The sequence below is a fragment of the Cardiocondyla obscurior genome, linkage group LG13 (genome assembly GCF_019399895.1).
Source record: "Cardiocondyla obscurior isolate alpha-2009 linkage group LG13, Cobs3.1, whole genome shotgun sequence".
Taxonomy (NCBI): Eukaryota; Metazoa; Arthropoda; class Insecta; order Hymenoptera; family Formicidae; genus Cardiocondyla; species Cardiocondyla obscurior.
The window spans coordinates 3841652-3858935 of NC_091876.1; the positions used below are offsets into that span (position 1 = coordinate 3841652).

Genomic DNA, 17284 nt, shown 5'->3' on the forward strand with positions numbered 1-17284 from the left:
AAATTAATTGCACAAAAAATGGATATAGGTTTTTGTGTTATATTAAGTGTATTTAGAAACGCAAGCGCATAGGAAGCGTCTAGTGAGCTTAGTATCTAATTGGCATATGTTGCAGGTCTAAAAGAATACGCTAATCAGGTGCAAGAGGATATGCAAACGGTGGCAGCATTGAGTACACCTGCGTGCACTCTCTACTCTTTCTCCAAGTATAATTTTTATTACGAGGTTGGTGGACTTGTGAAAGTGCGCGCCATATTGTTGAAACAATTTCGAGTCGTGTAACCGTCCGATTGATAAATTCGACGATACTTTTCTTTCTCGCTGTTCGACAGGAATTAATCATCCGATTCGAATTGCGCCTTAAAAGCACTTAGACTGCGCTAAAGAATGAGTTTAGAGACTTCAGGTATGAATTTAAATTCTCTACTCGTTTCAACGGACCCAGATCAACAAGTAGCAAACGATGTTTCGCAATCGCTTACCATGTACGATCTAAAGTATGCAAATTTCGTTGATCACGCTCTACAGAAAGCAGCCGACGATTTTGAGAGGGAGAAAAAATGTATGTAGATCATTATGCGTGTGACGGTTTAGCACAGCTGCGTTTTATCTTATTTCGATCTTCTGAAGTACAGCTTCATTATTTTTTTCCAAACTGCCACAAGTCTAAAATACAATAAAAAGAAAAAAAATTAAATAAAAAAAGAATATTGCTATAATTTATTTATTAATTTTTTTTTTCACATTTTGTTTTACTCCGAGATAGAGATCAGATCAGTTTCAATTATAACAATTTAAAATATAAGTGCTAATTTTGTAAATTAAATTTTTATATTTGAAAAAAATTACTTTGACAATACCAGCAATGTTGGAAAATACTTACAGCTATTTTTTAAAGCGAGTCTAACACATTTAAAATCAGTAAATTAGTATTAGCTTAATATGAATATAATCTATGAAGTAATAAGATGTAAAATATTTACAGTTTCTGACCAAAATTTATTGAAGTTGTACAAACTATTCAATGGCACTTTTGAGAGAGCTTTAGATTTGTATGAACAACGGCGAGTAACACAAATTTCTACTGTTAATACAATTATAACTGAGCCATGTAAAAATGCTGATGAAGCCAGTTGGTTAATGCAAGTCAAAGGACATTCTGGAGCATTGTACACACTTTTTCCAGAAATAAATTATTGCACTTGCTCTGCTTTCAGGTATTGACGCGTTTTATTCAAATAAAATATGTAAAAAAACAATTCAATTATATTAAATAACTTTTTCAATGTTACAGGCAGCAAGTTCTAACAGACCGGTCTGCTTTTACTTGCAAACATGTTTTGGCAGTTTGGTTAGCCAGTGTTGACAAGGAGAAATTATTGCACCAACAATTAATGCAGAAACAATTCGACAGTTTATTATTACATCAAGCTTCTGACGAACGGGATACCTTTTAACATAAAAGATTATGGAGTAGATGTACTAGGAAATTTTCATCTTGAGGCAAGGAACATTGTAAGTACAATAATATTTCAAATAGAGATATTGAAGGATGTCATGGAATTAGATTAATTAACGAGCTCGGTGAAGTACAGCATACAAGTACATTTTTCAATCTATAAAAAATTAAAAAAGAAAGTTTTAAGCAAGAACACAAGTCAATTTTTATCGGTCATTTTTATTCGTAGAAAAAAGCAAACATTATATGATAGTTAATACAGCAACTGCTGTACGTGGAACATAATTTGCTGACGGTATTATATTTCGTTTCATTACATAATACGCGATATGAATTTAATGTGCACAACAGATGACTAAATTTGGATTGAATTTCATATAGAATACTGCATTACGAATTGCGCTTTGACGATGTTTTTATCATACATATAAAACCTTGGTACGTCATGTGAAAATCATAAATCTGCTATCTTAATAAACTGAACGGGATACCAACCGATAAAAACACAATGAAAGTAAAATCGCAACACAACATTCTAAGTGAAAATCAATCCTCAGTCTTCGATGCTCACGATACTTCCATTTTACGAACGCGTATCAAATATATAAATTTCAACTTTGTAGAAAACATACTATAATTTTTATAAATTATACTTTAACATGAATAATATTTAGCTTATAATATACTCCGACACTATGTGCCAGCACATTACTTATTCTCGCTTAACTGGGTCTTCGAAATGATACTTTACACGTCCTTGGAATACTAGAAGCACCTGTGTCAGATTGTGCACGCCTTCAGCTTTTTTACGGAACACCTATTCTTGAACCTTGTATACCCTCGTGCAGACTATGTCATCGACCTTCATAATCTGTAACGAAAATAGATACCGGTTAATATTTGATAGCGATAGGCTTTGCCGTACCGGTAATCCCTCGGAATTAATGATAGGACATTTCTATAAGTACGAGAGAGAAAGAGTGCGGGAATTATTCCTGCGCCGGTGTCTCACGGTATTAACACGTAACGCCAGACGGATCAATGGATCTTTATTGGCACCGTTTCGGACCTCGGTGCTGTAGAATTGTACGTGTCACGAACAGGAGGAGCGCACGCGATAATTGGCCGGACATTTGACGAATCATTATAACATTAACCGCTCGTGCAACGATCCCTTGGCGCGACGTTCCTCTACGTAGCTTTTATACTTTAATCGGGCAACTCCTGTGCCAGCATCAGACCCCAGCCGAATCAAAGTTCAAGTGCTTAGAGAGGAAGGATACGTGTGTGCACGCACGAGTAACAAATGCATCTTCCAGCACGATTAGCCACGTCATTTCTGTAACTCGCGTTCTGTCATACATTGTCTGAGTTTCGCAGGCTATACGAGACATATTTAAGAAGACACATCACGCAAACATAATAAAGAAAATTGCTCAGTTCAAGAGGAAATTAATTGAATAAAAAAATAATTTTTATAGGACTAATTTTCGTTATAGTTAATTTTCCTCGTGTAATATAGAATTGTGTGTTTAAAATTTACTTTATTTCACATATATAATTTTGTATTGTGCGCACACATGCATTAATATTTATGATGTTTCCAGTTATTATAGTATTTCTGTATTCTAGTATAGACAGAGTTACCTAGCTGCTCATTTTTAATAATAAATGACCACATAACGCTTGATCGATAAAGCACGTTATCGTGCGAACAAAATAGCAATACAAGAGTAAAATTAAAATATTAATGTGCCTTGAAGTCAAATTAATAAAATTGCTATAAAATTTATAGTTATTTCCAAGAAAATTATAGGAAAATTATAGTGCAGATATTTTTTTTTTTTATTATTTTTATACAACTAAGTTAATCTTTGCAAGTCTTCTGAAACCGTACTTACCGCTTTCATCTCCGTGGCACTGAATTCTCTCTCGATCGTGGTGTCCTTCTCGCCCTTTTGCACCTGTATAAGTTTGTTACCCTCCAATGTACAGACGCTTTTCACCTTCCTACCGTCCGGGGTTTCCTCGTCGAATTCCTCGCCGAGCTTGAACTTAATCTCGGTGTTTTTGAATGGGCTGGTCGTCTTCAGCGTGTACACTCCGTCCTTCTCTGTTATTTCGACGACAGGGCTAACGCTGCTGCCCATTTTACGCGTCACCATACCCACACCTATGAAATAAGATGCAGATGTTAACATTTATTGGACATATGATATATTTATGTATGCATATATTTATGCTAGGCAGATGGCTAGTCATCTCTCATTCATCACTTGTCATGGCTCTTGCAAAATATTTGCGTTTCGTAATACATGTAACTACGTGGTATCCTTGAAAAAAAAACGGTGCCAGACCTCTTCACTTGCTTGTAAATTCGTAAGATATTGTTCAAGCTCGGTAACATTTGAACATATAACTCAAGCAAAGGAAACGATAAAATCACGTAATTAACGCGAAGTATTATTGTAACGTTATATCAAACATGTCAATTGAGATAACTGAAATCATATATTTATCAACGTCCTCTCGAAGTTGAATGGGGAATGAATATTTTATCTGTCACTTAATTTCTCGGATAGCACTCAGCTTTTTATCAGTACGCCCCGCAAGTCTTGACACTGCTCTGGAAAACTAATTTTTGACAAAGTCCATATATGGAAAAAAAAAATTTAAAGTTTGCTGGAATTTTTTTTTTTTTTTTTTTTTAATACCAGAAATTGATTTTTGTTCTTTCTGTTTTCTTATTCTTTTTTTTCTTTTTATTTTTAGATGTACGTGCACTTTGTCTCACCTAATGCTTTCATGTAATCGTCAAATTTTTCACTCGTTTGGAGTTTGTAACGTTTGCCCAAGAGACCGGTTAGTATTTCCGACGACATCGTTCGATCTATCACTGGCAACTGCAGGAACGAAACTGACTAACGGACTAGCCGGTTTGCATATGCCTTATGCCCCGGCTTCGACGATTGATTAGACTTTATATCGTAGGTAGGACAAGTTTATCGTCAATGGAACCCTGTTCCGCGTTGAAAACCGCAACAAGAGAAGTAAACTTTGAAGTTTGACCTACCCACGGCGCTATTTATAGGCATCGCGAATATTATCATTCGGAGTGACATCACGTTAGCATATGAATATTACAACATGTGACTGCCTCGGCAAAAGACATTTTCACAAGTAGAGATCTTCAAAGTGGAAATTTTTTTGCTTTAAACAGCAACATTTTTCTCTCTTTTTTTTTATCTCGAAATTAGAATAGAATTGTTCGTTTCAAATACGCATTTATTTGCATTAGTTATTTATGGAAATTATACGTTTATCTATGAAATTATTAGTTTCTTCGTTATCCTAGATTGCAATGCATATTTGACTAGTTAACTAGTCGTAATTTTACCACAAAATAATTTGAAAACAATTATCTACCGTTCGTGAGGTCAGAAAATAATTATCGCTCAAATGCAGCTGATTTGATTAAGAATCTCATAAATTCGTGACTGCGCCTGGCGACGACCGCGCCTTGAGGATATTTTTTGACCTCGAAAAGAAAAAAAAAAAAGTGCAGATACTCTTATCTCGCAGCCAAGTGATAACGAAATTAGCAGGTTTGCATTTGAGTCACGCAAGTGTCGCTTATCGATTTCTGTGCATCGTCTTGGTCGCGGTTATCGGAAAAGCGGTAAATGCCGTCTACTTTTCGCGGCGTAATCGCGCGGCAACGCGTCGAAAGACGACGTGTCTAGACTTGCTCTCTTATTTAATTTCCTGTGGACAGTTCTCCCGAAGATTATCGTAACGACGTCGAGCGAATGGGGGAGAAACGTTAATCCGTTCGTTCTGCTTGTACGAACTTATCTCGCACCGATGTACAATTATTGCCGACATTTTGCGGTTATATGCCTTATAAAATTTTTATTTTTCAATAATATATATTGAATAATCTATCCCTAATTTAAAAATAATTAAATTGGTGTTACACATATATATATATATATATATAATGATAAAACGTTAAAAAATACATAATCTAATTTGTTGTTTTAAGCAAACACGAGATAAGTAGATAAAGTTATCAGCCGTGACGAAATCAACAACAAAGTTTTCCCCATTTAAAAAACAGAATCAAGTGAACGTGCGTCCAAAGGTGATTCCGCCTTCAAGAACAGAATAATCTAACGCGATTTTATTTGTGGATGAAGATAGTATACATGATAAGCTAAGCTTCGACAATTTTTAAGCAGCACGAACGTTGAATCACGCACGGTTGCGTGATTCGACTAATAATTACGAGATTTATTAACCGTGTTGACGAATTAATTCAAGTGTTAAATTAAACCGCAATCAGACGGTCCACCATATATAGTCGGAATTAAGATTGAGGTCAGGTCGTTGCACGGAGACGAGGGGGCGTAATTTGATGTATTAAAATTGATTAACGTCCCCGGCCTTCATTGATATCTCGCTGATGCACAAACGAGTTTAGCCACTAATTAGCCAATTACATCTACGATGGCGGTACGCTGATAGACGGAAACCGCACGCACCGAACTTACTTTTAGCTAATTACCCGTCGATTTAATAGGAATATAAGCAATTTTTTAAAATTATCTCCATCCAAATCGATGTATCTTTCGGTGTTCTAACAAACGGACTGACTCTTGGCAAGTCCGCGAATGTATGAGCTAGGGTTTTGTGCCTTCCAAATGTTTTCGCGATATTAGTTTGACTTTTCATATACATTAGTTCCGTGAACATAGTTCCACGGGTATTTATTGACGACTCAAGCACGGAAAAATTACCGATGTACCGGTCGGTGACACGTGCTAAAAGCCTGTGCACGAAACGCGCGAAAGCTAATGACAGATCTCGTCACGGTAATAACACGGTCGTGCGGTAATGTGTGTAATCATCCGCAGCGTTTGTAAGAGAGTAATTTAGCACCACAGTATCTATATGTTCCTCCCGAGGTTGCGTTCAGAAACATTACTCGAGTGCGCTAGGTATCATTTTATCATTGTTGGTTATCGAATGTTAAATATGGATAAGATGATAAACTCGGATGATGTTTCTGAATGCAGTCCAGATATATTTTTTTGTGTTTTTGTAGACTTGTTTTTTTTTTGTATGCATTTTTTCTAATTTCACATTATCAATTACAAAAATCTTCTCTATAATTTGCATACTTGCACTTGGAAAGCTATTGTAAAATATGCTAAGAGTTCTTTTTCTAGATTAAACTTTTCAAACTTTATTTTTTAAATTATATTTTTTTATTTTGTGAACAAAAACACTTATTTCTAAATTCGTCATTGAATAGAGTCGTGTAATTCTGTCGCAAAAAATTAATTAATCTATTTATATTAAATAATAATTAAATTATTTTATTTTTAGGCAAAATGGGAAGAAGCTAGCAAAAAGACGATATAAATTCCATAAAACCTTGTCCAAAATGTAGAACTCTTATGAAAAGAGAAGGTACGTTTATAAAATTAGAACTTTTCGTTTACACATTGCAACTGTGAAGTAAAACTTATTAATTTATTTATAGGAGGCTGTATGTTTTATTTTCCGTGACGTTAACGCAACGTGAAAAGATACTGCGATTGATCACGAAGAGATGTAATCGAAGGCTGAGTCTATAGAAAACCGAGGCTGGAGAATAAAAAAAAAAAAACTTATTTAATATTGCGCAACGTTCGAGGTTCAGATGACGCAAGGAGGAACTCGTAAGAGAAATTAATCGTACGAACGTAACGAGGAAGGATTCCAACAGAATTCATAATAATAACGTGCCGAAAAAATTCCGCAGACACGTGGTCAGGTAAAAGAACTTGGAACGAATTAAACCGGTTTCGAAATCGATCGAACAATTGCTTCCGGGAGGCGACCGGCTGTCCCGTTAAATTTTTGTCACTCCAATCACGCCCGCATTCTAAATTAACATTTCCGCTGCACTTGAACAGCTGAAGCGGTGCGAATCGTCGTTTAACTACGTACCCAACGCTTTCATGAAGTCGTCGAAGTTCTCGCTGCTGAAGAGCTTGTAGCGTTTCCCGAGAAACTCGCTCGACATGGTGATCGGCTGGACAAAGCACGTGGACGATTAGGAATGAGATAAAAAGATCGACGGCGACCGGGACGTTAGTTAATCGACCGTGAAACCTTGCTCGGCACCTCCTAGTCGATCGGCGTAGTTGCGAGAACTGAGTAACTGACTAGGAATAGCAGGATGAAGTGTGCAACGCGAAAAGCCGGTCCCTCCCAAAGCTACGTTTGCTCTTTCTACCTCTTCGCATCCGTCTCTGTCCGTAGCTTTCCTTCCCCACCGGCGACTCGAAGCTCGCTTGTTCCGCTATCAATACCGGGGGTCGCGCTCCCTCTTACTGTTCTTCCTCTTCCCTCCTGCCCCGCGTTTCCCCTCCCCCGCTTGTTAAACAGCTGTCCGTCTCGCTTTGCGCTTCGATCCTCGTTCTCGCCTCCTTTTCGATCCTTGTGCCCTTCCCAAGCCAAGTACGAAACTTCCCCGTCTCTCCTCCACCTGAAGTTCACCCCACCCCGAAGTATGCTAGCAGCTGCGAATCCTACGGTAGGACTCCTACCCTACGTCCTGCCTGCGCAACTTTCCCTGTTTTCGGTGCGTCTTGCCGGGTCGATTTTTTTATTCATTACCTTGCTCATTGGAAAAAAAATTAACGGGAGACACGTCGAGTCAATCAAACTGTTTACAGAGTAGATTTAAAATAGATGAAGCTATCATCAAGTGCTTTTTAATTTAATTTTGCAAAATTTTTAGTAAGTTATACAATTAAATTTCGCATGCCTGTCAGCATTGTTTTACGATACTGAATACTATTGATCGCGCTGAGATTAAAATTCGCGCGATATATCTAGCATCCCGCGAAATTCTGAGTCTGGAAAACGATGGGAGGTTGGAAGGGTCGTCGTGGGAATTGTGAATAATGACTTTCGCATATGTATCTTTAGCCGCGCGAAATGTTAATCATTCTCTCACACATGCGGGCCACCTCGAAAGTTTAACGGCGTAAAAAAAAAAGAAGTCGAAGCGGTGCACTCCTCGAACTTGACATGCGTGACGCCGGAGGCACGCATCAGACGATACGAATGCTCTCGTCTCATTGGTTGGGCGTATCAATGCGCGCGACGTGACGAGTCGTTCCTATGTTCGAATAAACGACTAATAGGCACTCACAATCCCTCGTAATCCTCTCGTAATTGCGTTCAAAGTCCTGCTTACGCGTGTGGGCGTGTCGCGTTGTATTATTTATATTTCGACTCATACATCTGCGCGCGGAAGTCACATTATCGCACGTGAAGAAGCGTCATCGTCGAACTCTCCGATAGGCCTTTACACACGTTGCGCCGTCGGAATATGTTTGACAATCCTTCATCAATTTATTCGTCGCGATTACACAACTGAAAATATTACTTTAGTTACTCTAGACTTGATTTAAGCGATATTTAAAATGATATGGGTGTTCATGAGCGATTTTTTTTTGTCAAGCAAAATATCCAGCGACCAAAGTGCATCGGGATTCTCGGCAGCATGCGAATCTCCTCCGAAAAGACGGGCGTCGAGAGCGCATCGCGGTGCCACGTCTGATCGCAGTGGCGTCGATTTCGGTCTCTTGCGATCCGCAACGCCCGCCACGGTCGATAACGGTGCGGTGGAAACGCGTCGACGCTGCCGTAATCACGCGCGCACGCTCGTCAGACCGCGCGGACGATGTCGCGTAGCAACAAACGTTGAATTCCGACGCCAAGCGGCCCGGCGGCTTGGCAACAGAGGCAGCGCGAATTCCGCACACGAGGGTGTATCTTCCGATGCGAACCGGCTGGAACGGTACGCCAATTTAATTCTTCAAATCTCGTTTCGAAAAGAACCCGGTCCCCCGCACCGTCATTTGCGAGAGGAACGGGCAGAGCAACCTCGCGCGCGAGATGATGCATCTCTGTCTGTCGCACCAAAATATATTTTTCTCCGTCGATTTTTATTTTTAAAATTCCCCGCCGAGATAAAGTTGCCGCACTCTCTCTCTCTCGCCCATCGAGACATCGGTTCTGCCGTTACTACATTCGCGATACTTCCGAGTCCTGACGAACCACGATGAAGTTAACGTTCCAACGTCGGGAATATCTAGTAATTGTATTATCTCAAACTGCTACTGTCCTCTTTATTTTAGCCGAAAATACGAGCCAAAAATCCATAAATTGTCAAAAGTTATTTACAATTTTATTAATTACTATTAATAAATTACGAGAGATCAGTTTTTGAGTCCGGTTGATAATTAATAATCGGTCGCGCGCTCGCGGAAACGTAAAAAAATCAAGAGATATATTCCGGTCAATTCGCGCGCGATGCCCTCGAGATGTGAATTTCCACGCGCGAGCATTTCGTCGCGTCTGTGGGCCGTACATGCGTGCGTGTGTGTGTGCACGCACGGCGACGCGATTCCGTCGTTCTTTCGGCTCGACCCGCGACGGCCTCGCCGACCGGCGCCGGTCTGGCAACGTCGCGGGCGGCATAGATTCCGCACCGCAACCGCACGTTTGCCGCCGGGGCCGCCATGATACCAAAGCCGTGCTGGCCGTGCAACGGTTTCTCCGCAGTGACGCGCAAGCCGCTGCCGACGACACGACGTTGTAGGACTCACGATTGCGGCTGTTCCGTCGCCGATTTCGCCCACTTTTACATATCGCTAATTAAGGTAAAAACACGAGCACCCGGATATACCTAAATCAAGATATTCTCGTCAGTTGGGTCTCTAAGTACAAACATTCACATTTTCAACACAAAGTTCTCGCACATATAGCCCGTGTGCGCAAATATTCTTAACTGAAAGTTTAAACATTTGTATTTCAAGACCGGAATAATAATGTCGTAAGTTTAGATGCACGTCCAGGTGCTTTTACCTTGTTGATTAATTATTGACGACCATTTCAGATCTAAAAAGGAACTTTGCGGAACAGCTGAGCGGAGAGATTCTTCCCGGCGGATTTGGGAAACTATTTGTTTTCTTTTGAAACTGAGTTTTTACTGGAGATAACTCGAGACTTTCGTGCTCGAAAGGATTCCAGCTCGATTTCCGAGAGATCTGTCGAAAGTCTTAGCCAGACGTTCTTGCCGCGAGGCGAAAGGACGGCCGAACGAAGGACAGAAAATCTTGGAGACTCTATGAGCATGTTCGACACGGAAAGGTTCATCGAGGAAATAGAGAGGCGGCCAGCGATCTACGATGTGAATCGTGGCGAGTACAACGACCGTAACGCCAAGATGACCGCGTGGGACGAGGTCTGCCAGGTGATGGTACCGAATTGGGCGTGCTTGTCAGATGAAGAGAGAAACGTGGAAGGTATACATATAGCATGTCCCCCGCAATTGATCGATCCAGATTCCTCCGGTCGCGTCGACGGCGACTGCGGCGGAAATCCGGAAACTTGGAATTGCCGCGAATCGATATCTTCCGTACGAACAGACGGTCTATTCTTTCCTACGCAAAAATCTTCGTATACAAAAATATACAAATATTTTTTGGTATTTTTTTTCTACGAAGATAATCAAAAATAATTTTTTTTTTTAATTTTAAACAAGAAACTTCTAAATATGCAAACCATTTTTATTAATCTATTGCTTCAAAGTTTTACTTGTTTGTTGACTCGTGATAATTTTTAGAGAAAAGCTTACGTGGGAAATGGAGAAACATACGGGACTACTTCATGAAGGAATTAAAGCTTCAAAGATCACACCAATCTGGACCTGCCGGAAGGAAACGAAAGAAATACATGTACTTTGATCGATTGTTGTTCCTCATGCCGACAGTGATGAACAAAAGGTATCGATTTGAGTATCGCATAGATGAGATAAGCGTTCGATGACCGCATCATTAAACTCAATTTTTTTTTAGGGGTTCCGTAACAATTAATCCTTGCAAATCGGAGGAGAGCGAGGGTGAGATGGACAACCCCGTGATTGAAGAATACGATTCTCTTGCTCACGGCGGTGCATCTGTAACAGATAGCCGGGAATATCTTCAAGCGGGCACTCCCTCCTACAAGGTGTGCCCGCGTTACTCTAAACAACTCTGCGAGACGTCTTTCACGCCCTTTGACAACGAGATACACGACATTCTCTCCTCGCACAGCAGCCAGCGCGTCACTCTTGACGAGGACGATTACGACAAGATGTTTCTTCTCTCGCTGTTGCCCATTATTAGGCAAGTGCCGGAGGAAAAAAAATTAGACGTCAGGATACAGATACAACAAGTTTTGGCTATGGCACTTCGCCCATCGGATAATAAATAAGTCATTCAGCACGTTTTTAAAGCAGAAAGAAGAAGAAAATAAAAATGTGCCGAATAGCAAATTTTCTACGGACTTATTTGTACTCTATGCATACTAGACTGTTCTGTTTGAATATTTTCTTGCGGACGGATTATTGTTGCAGATTTTTTTATGAAAAGGTAATGTAATATTAATTATTACGATACAAATTTATATATACGTATACATAATCTCATTCTATAATTTAATTTTAATAGACACAGAATAACAAAAATTATTTCGTCTACTATGTGTTAATGCTTATAAAATCTACGCTTGAAAAAGTACTTCAATACCTTGAAGATATTAGATAAGTACCGATAGTTATAGAAATAGCAAGGCACAACGACTGCACAAACTTCGATTTAAGGATAATGCGGATTGTATCGAAATAACTTGACATAAATTACAATTTGAAATATTTTAAGATACGCGGGAAGGATAAAGATTTTACACCACATACTTTAAGCATGAACATAAGTACTGCGTCTGTGATATATACATATATGTATGTACATACATTAAGTCTTAGATAATCAAAAAAACGAAGACTTTATACGCGCATCATGGCGCAGTCTTATGCTAGAATGATTCAACTGAAATACATTACATATCGTATATCTTATGCTGCGTTATTTTTATAGTTTTTTTTGCACTTGAGTCTGAACATATATAATTGTAATATTATATTATAATTTAATTATCTAAATTTATCAGATTTTTTATCAACTGTGATAACTTATCGATAACTACAGTATATTCACAGAGCAGCACACTTTACCGACATCAAAATTACGATAGAGATATGAAGAGAGCGCCACCGACTCTCTTAGTATCTCTTGTCTCTTTGCAAACTGAGTACGTTACTTTTCTGATTTACGAGTTAAAAAAAGGGAAAAGGTTTGCGAAATTGTTCTTTATTTCAAATTTATGTTAATGTGACTTTTTAAGAGTATTCGTGAAAACTTACATCAGCGTGTACCTTTGTTAAATTGCTCGTAGAAGGCGGCAGTCGGTTGATTCTTATAAACGACACGGTTCAGGTGTTTCTGATGTTGCTTCTGCTGCTCGGCAAGCCGCAAATTCTCCTCTGCAATTTTCTTGTTGAGCTCTCTAAAAAGAATATAACGTAGTGCCGAAATATTATTTACACGTTTAAAACATGAATCGAAGAAGCTTCAACCTAGTTTAAAAAATCAGTTTCAGTAAACGTTAGAAATAATGTCAGTTATTGTTGTAAAAATACATTTAAACATGATATTAAGTGACAAAAAGAGAGGAAAATAGAATGAGAATATAGAATGAGAATAGTCTTACGATCTTTTTTGATTTAATTCACAGTCGTATGAATGTGCCAGTTGAAGATGCGAATTCATTAAACGATCCAAATCTTCGTTGATGCGTTTCTCATCTAGTTTAATTTTCTGAAAAGACGAGTAGATAACATTGCGACAATTAAAGTTAATACTTCTGGGTGGTCGTATTAAATTTAATACAATACTAACACGAATCTCTTCTATCTGTTGCAGTTGGGCGTTTCTGAAGACCTTCAACTCGTCCGCAGTCATGCCCTTGTAGCGGTCGGGCAGCGGCCGGTATGGACCGCGGATGCTCTCGGCTTGCTCCTTGGCCTCGGTGAGGAAATCTCCAGTCACGTGATTATAGATTTCCGCTTTCTTGTCCTCCTCATCTTGAACGGCTTCGCTGTGCCGGCGATGCTGTTGCTCCTCGGCCTGCAATCGAGCGGAAATAAATTCTGCGAAACCATCGCGGAGCGCCGAAGGGTATGGGTCCAGGGACGCAGTCGCAAACCAGAGGGAGGAATTAATGCGGAGTTAGGAGGCGGCGGAGAGGTAATAAAAAAAAAAAAAAGAAAAAGAAATCGCCGGCACTTTGTTGCGGTTATCGGGGCAAATTATCGCAGCACTTTGCACGATGATGTCACGATGGTTTATTCATCGGCCGCGAAAGAGCTTCGTGGGCGACTTTTATATCCCGCGGCAAGCTAAAATGTATAAGGACTGTGCAAAAAAATCACGTCGTGTCTTTTGTTACGTATCTGCGACCGGTTTGTTGCTAGAAGCTTCCCTTTGTACATATGTATATCGAACCGGAATTTTCCAACGAGAGGTGCGACTTGAAAAAGGAGGACAGGATACTATTACATGTATTAGCGAGATTGAAATCGAAGACAAACAGGCAGCGCATATTCTAATGTGTCAACACCATCATGTCAAATGTAATAATGCTCGGATCGATCGTTTCACTCGATATAAGCGAGTTCGTATTCAAATATAGACGTTCCTATTCTCAATCGGACGCGATCAGGGGTTACAGCCGACTAAAAAATTAAAAAAAAAACCTCCGTTCTTTCCGCGAAGCGGCTTAATAAAAAAGCTACCCTTCTCGAACATCCATCTTACTCGGCAGACCTGGTTCCCGTTTGACTTTTGCCTCCGTCCAGACATCAAATCGGCCGGGAGATTCCGTTTTTTTTTTTTTTTCTTTTTTTTTTTGCTGTTGAAAGACGCGAAAGAGCAGAGTCACTAGACAACCTTGCGGAACGCGAAATTGCGACAGCTGCTGCATTTCGACTTGTAGCCGGAATTGTCTCGAAGATCGTGCAATTGATTTATTTAATTCGTTAGATTAATTGGGTTTCGTTGTCCTTTTCTCGCGTCGGGTCTAGATCAAAGGCGCAAATAGAGAAGAGATTTTGTACCAGAGCGCGATTAAATGTCGCCGTGGCTTCGTTTAGCTTTCGCCGGCATTCCTCCTCCATCTGCGCGAGCGTCATCGCGCGCTTGTCCCTGGAGAGGACGACTTCCTGATAGGCATCCTCGGCGTCTCGTCGCGCCTTCTCGGCCGCCTCGCGCTCTTCCTTTTGCCTTTGTATCCACCAACGCATCTGCTCTCGCTGCGCCTTCAATCGCACGGGAAGATTGCGATCCTCGCCCTCGAACCTGCACAGTCGTAATATTTCATCGCTCCTCCTCTCCCTCTCTCGCCTCCGTGGCGTTACGCTCATTACCATTGCGCCAGGGTGAACAGGCTGCGGGGTAAATTATTATCCGCGCGAGGATCTTTCGCAACGGGTAGCCCGAGAGGAAAAATATCGCTGCACCGATCGCACAATAGCTTACGGATTACAGACTACGGAAATTAGCCCGTTCCACGCCTCGCGAGATTTAACGTTAACGCGGGGGGGAATCTTTATAGCCGTAGCCAGAAGTGCGGGTAACGGAATTTCACAACGTTTCTCTATCTGTCGCTGGAAAGGGACGACGATGTGGAGGTTTATCTCGGAAGTTTTCTTACGATTGCACCACCCGTTGTAGGCGGTATTAATCAGGCTATTTACGCACTTCTGCGCGGACGCTGCTCCCAAGCTCGGATCGTCGCCGTTGCCCTCCACGCGCCGTTGAAGTGATTTCTTTAACGCGTCGGGGTCGTATAGGTCGTAATCCCGACGGTCCTTTGCGCGCTGATGCTCTCGCCGGAAGGACTCAACCTCCTTGCTCGTCCTCCGCCTTTCCTGCGAGCGCAAAACCGAACTATTCCATTCGCATCTTGAACTCTTTCGCGGCACGTGACATCGAAATCGTCGACTGTCGGCTTAAGTATTGAGCAAACATTCCCGCGTAATTATCGGCATTGACGGCACTCAATTACCTCCTCCTGCCGTCTCTCCAAGTGCATGGCGTGCTCGCTGCTGCGAATGAGAGCCTCGTCCAATTGACATTCTTTCGCCCGTTCCCACTCGCGCAGCCGCTTCTTTTCCTCGACTTGCTTGTCCAAGAACTCCTTGTCTATCTGGAAATGTCAGGGAAACAATCGCGCAAATCCAGCCTTATGTACTATTGAAACAAACAACTTCTTCGACGTTAGATCAATCAACGTTACGTTGCGCTCTCTGCCGAATGATGCCCGTGAGATTTACGAGCTGGGAATATTGGGAAAGGGCGGACTCGATTGAGGCAAAATCAGTTTAATCGAGAGCACAGATCGTGACAGATTTAATAATTAATAATATCATTAAGAGTATTTTTTTTTTTTCTTTATAATTTGAAATTTTAAAATAATTATATTAAAAATTAAAACAGATTTAATTTAAATGACACGTAAAATGAATTAAAAAGTGAAGTTCGAAACTGAGTACTTGCCCCAATTTTTCTCACGCAGGGATTAAAAATCCGCAGCTTCCGCTTTTCTTCGTTTTGTCGTTTGCATTCTATGGAAGCGGCTATTTTGAGATCCGCCGGAGTGGCGCGTTGCTGAAATTTTAGCATTTCGGATATATATCGCGGATAATCGGGGAAACGCGGATTTCCTTTATGAGGATGAGGTTACACACGCGAGACTGAAGGCGTTAACATATCCGGACTTCTCGGCCCGGGATCGAAACTGAAGTTACGTTACCATGGAGAGTTTGCTATTGAGGAGGGTTGTAGACATAAATTCGAGCCACGTGGAGTGCATAACAGTTATTTACGACGGAGAGAGATAAAAGGGCGCGATATTGCAACGTGTTTTGATTAATTAAAATTTGAGCAACGATGCCTTAACTAATTATCGCGAAATATTTAATCGAGCGGAATTAATAATCATTTTACGACAAGACATACGACTTTAATGAGAATTTTTTGCAAATTAAGTACAAAGTACTCGATCATGACACACCACTTTTTATGTCATATTTTTACGTAGCCTATTTGTTGCAAGATCGCTTGACGCATCGTAGTCCTTCGAAACAGTTATAAAAAAAAATGCTTAAAAAATACAAATCGTCCCCTTCATCGCTTAGTTACGACTACATGATCAATACACGGGAGTTGTTGTCGTGGCGCGAACTCTTCGATAACTTCGGCCATATGATTATCTATCGGCCGTAAAAAAAAAATAAAAAAAATATATATATAGATAATTATTCAGCTTATGATAATTATTCAGCTGTTAGAGCGACATCCGTATGAGTGTGTCACGTGAGAGGCAGCTGTCGATGGCATAAACATGTGTATTTCATCGCTATCTGTTGATTTCGTGAAATCCATCTTACTCTCTTCCGTGACGCGAGCTGCGCCGATCCAATTTGTCATCGTATTATTGCGGGGACACGCACGATAATGAAGGCGGAGAGGAGAGGCCGTGTCGATTAAACATTTTAATTGGGTTAGCCGTATCTTTGCCTTCGATAAAACGTCGTGCAGCTCTCACGAGTCTGGAGGCCATCAGCCGCAGGGTCGCGTAACCCTTGCCGCTATTTACTTAGAAAACGATATCGCGGCTAGATTTTTATTTCATTTAACGATCCCAGATTAAGCGCCAATCAAGCCGCGACAGATTTGTGGAGTTGTTTTCACGTCGAAACACCTTCGGCAAAAAAGATACGCCGTTGCAGCCTCGATCATTCGAGGCATAAGACTTTGCCAGCACAGTTTCATATATCACCTTTCTAATTTAGTCCTCAATTATTTTCAACCATCTTGT

The 17284-nt window shown here is 40.5% G+C and overlaps 4 protein-coding genes across 7 annotated transcripts; 2 read left to right on the forward strand and 2 right to left on the reverse strand.

The window, feature by feature from the left end:
• Positions 1 to 36: 36 nt before the first annotated feature.
• On the forward strand, positions 37 to 4322 carry LOC139107802 (zinc finger SWIM domain-containing protein 7-like). The gene is made up of 4 exons (XM_070665654.1): positions 37 to 562; positions 986 to 1217; positions 1295 to 1515; positions 4232 to 4322. Exons 1-3 carry the CDS (start codon positions 388 to 390, stop codon positions 1455 to 1457), a joined length of 570 nt encoding a protein of 189 aa, XP_070521755.1. The 5' UTR covers positions 37 to 387; the 3' UTR covers positions 1458 to 1515; positions 4232 to 4322.
• Positions 1659 to 7597, reverse strand: Fabp (fatty acid binding protein). Of its 2 annotated transcripts, none has more exons than XM_070665657.1 (3): positions 7457 to 7597; positions 3361 to 3632; positions 1659 to 2330 (listed from the first exon to the last, which is right to left on the reverse strand). In XM_070665657.1, the coding sequence occupies exons 1-3, from the start codon at positions 7530 to 7532 to the stop codon at positions 2277 to 2279; spliced, it is 402 nt and encodes a 133-aa protein (XP_070521758.1). In that variant the 5' UTR covers positions 7533 to 7597; the 3' UTR covers positions 1659 to 2276. The 2 variants fall into 2 exon arrangements, with proteins under 2 accessions (XP_070521758.1, XP_070521757.1); XM_070665656.1 differs by lacking the exon at positions 7457 to 7597 and adding an exon at positions 4254 to 4392.
• Positions 7598 to 7773: 176 nt separating this feature from the next.
• LOC139107798 (uncharacterized) lies at positions 7774 to 13436 on the forward strand. 3 transcript variants are annotated; one of them, XR_011546566.1, is made up of 5 exons: positions 7774 to 10185; positions 10422 to 10830; positions 11151 to 11310; positions 11383 to 11937; positions 13327 to 13436. XR_011546566.1 is itself a non-coding variant. In XM_070665649.1 (4 exons), exons 2-4 carry the CDS (start codon positions 10653 to 10655, stop codon positions 11777 to 11779), a joined length of 735 nt encoding a protein of 244 aa, XP_070521750.1. In that variant the 5' UTR covers positions 7774 to 10185; positions 10422 to 10652; the 3' UTR covers positions 11780 to 12415. The 3 variants fall into 3 exon arrangements, 1 of the variants encoding a protein (XP_070521750.1); XR_011546567.1 differs by lacking the exon at positions 13327 to 13436 and adding an exon at positions 12016 to 12415; XM_070665649.1 differs by lacking the exon at positions 13327 to 13436 and having other exon boundaries at positions 11383 to 12415.
• LOC139107805 (RIB43A-like with coiled-coils protein 2) lies at positions 12394 to 16357 on the reverse strand. Its single transcript, XM_070665658.1, has 7 exons — positions 15961 to 16357; positions 15470 to 15610; positions 15163 to 15332; positions 14520 to 14760; positions 13303 to 13530; positions 13115 to 13221; positions 12394 to 12910 (listed from the first exon to the last, which is right to left on the reverse strand). Exons 1-7 carry the CDS (start codon positions 16084 to 16086, stop codon positions 12769 to 12771), a joined length of 1155 nt encoding a protein of 384 aa, XP_070521759.1. The 5' UTR covers positions 16087 to 16357; the 3' UTR covers positions 12394 to 12768.
• Positions 16358 to 17284: the final 927 nt, after the last annotated feature.

What these genes read in the sequence shown, in the direction of transcription:
- LOC139107805 (XM_070665658.1), bottom strand. Translation starts at nt 16,086, where the DNA reads ATGCTAAAATTTCAGCAACGCGCCACTCCGGCGGATCTCAAAATAGCC. An exon ending in CCTGCGTGAGAAAAATTGGG is followed by an intron (nt 15,611 to 15,960) that starts GCAAGTACTCAG and finishes TGACATTTCCAG; the next exon opens with ATAGACAAGGAGTTCTTGGA. An exon ending in CGACATTTAATCGCGCTCTG is followed by an intron (nt 13,531 to 14,519) that starts GTACAAAATCTC and finishes GCTCGATTGCAG; the next exon opens with GCCGAGGAGCAACAGCATCG.
- LOC139107802 (XM_070665654.1), top strand. Translation starts at nt 388, where the DNA reads ATGAGTTTAGAGACTTCAGGTATGAATTTAAATTCTCTACTCGTTTCA. An exon ending in TTTTGAGAGGGAGAAAAAAT is followed by an intron (nt 563 to 985) that starts GTATGTAGATCA and finishes AAATATTTACAG; the next exon opens with TTTCTGACCAAAATTTATTG. An exon ending in TGCACTTGCTCTGCTTTCAG is followed by an intron (nt 1,218 to 1,294) that starts GTATTGACGCGT and finishes TCAATGTTACAG; the next exon opens with GCAGCAAGTTCTAACAGACC.
- LOC139107798 (XM_070665649.1), top strand. Translation starts at nt 10,653, where the DNA reads ATGAGCATGTTCGACACGGAAAGGTTCATCGAGGAAATAGAGAGGCGG. An exon ending in TGAAGAGAGAAACGTGGAAG is followed by an intron (nt 10,831 to 11,150) that starts GTATACATATAG and finishes GATAATTTTTAG; the next exon opens with AGAAAAGCTTACGTGGGAAA. An exon ending in CCGACAGTGATGAACAAAAG is followed by an intron (nt 11,311 to 11,382) that starts GTATCGATTTGA and finishes ATTTTTTTTTAG; the next exon opens with GGGTTCCGTAACAATTAATC.
- Fabp (XM_070665656.1), bottom strand. Translation starts at nt 4,341, where the DNA reads ATGTCGTCGGAAATACTAACCGGTCTCTTGGGCAAACGTTACAAACTC. An exon ending in CGATTACATGAAAGCATTAG is followed by an intron (nt 3,633 to 4,253) that starts GTGAGACAAAGT and finishes CTTATTTCATAG; the next exon opens with GTGTGGGTATGGTGACGCGT. An exon ending in GTGCCACGGAGATGAAAGCG is followed by an intron (nt 2,331 to 3,360) that starts GTAAGTACGGTT and finishes TTTTCGTTACAG; the next exon opens with ATTATGAAGGTCGATGACAT.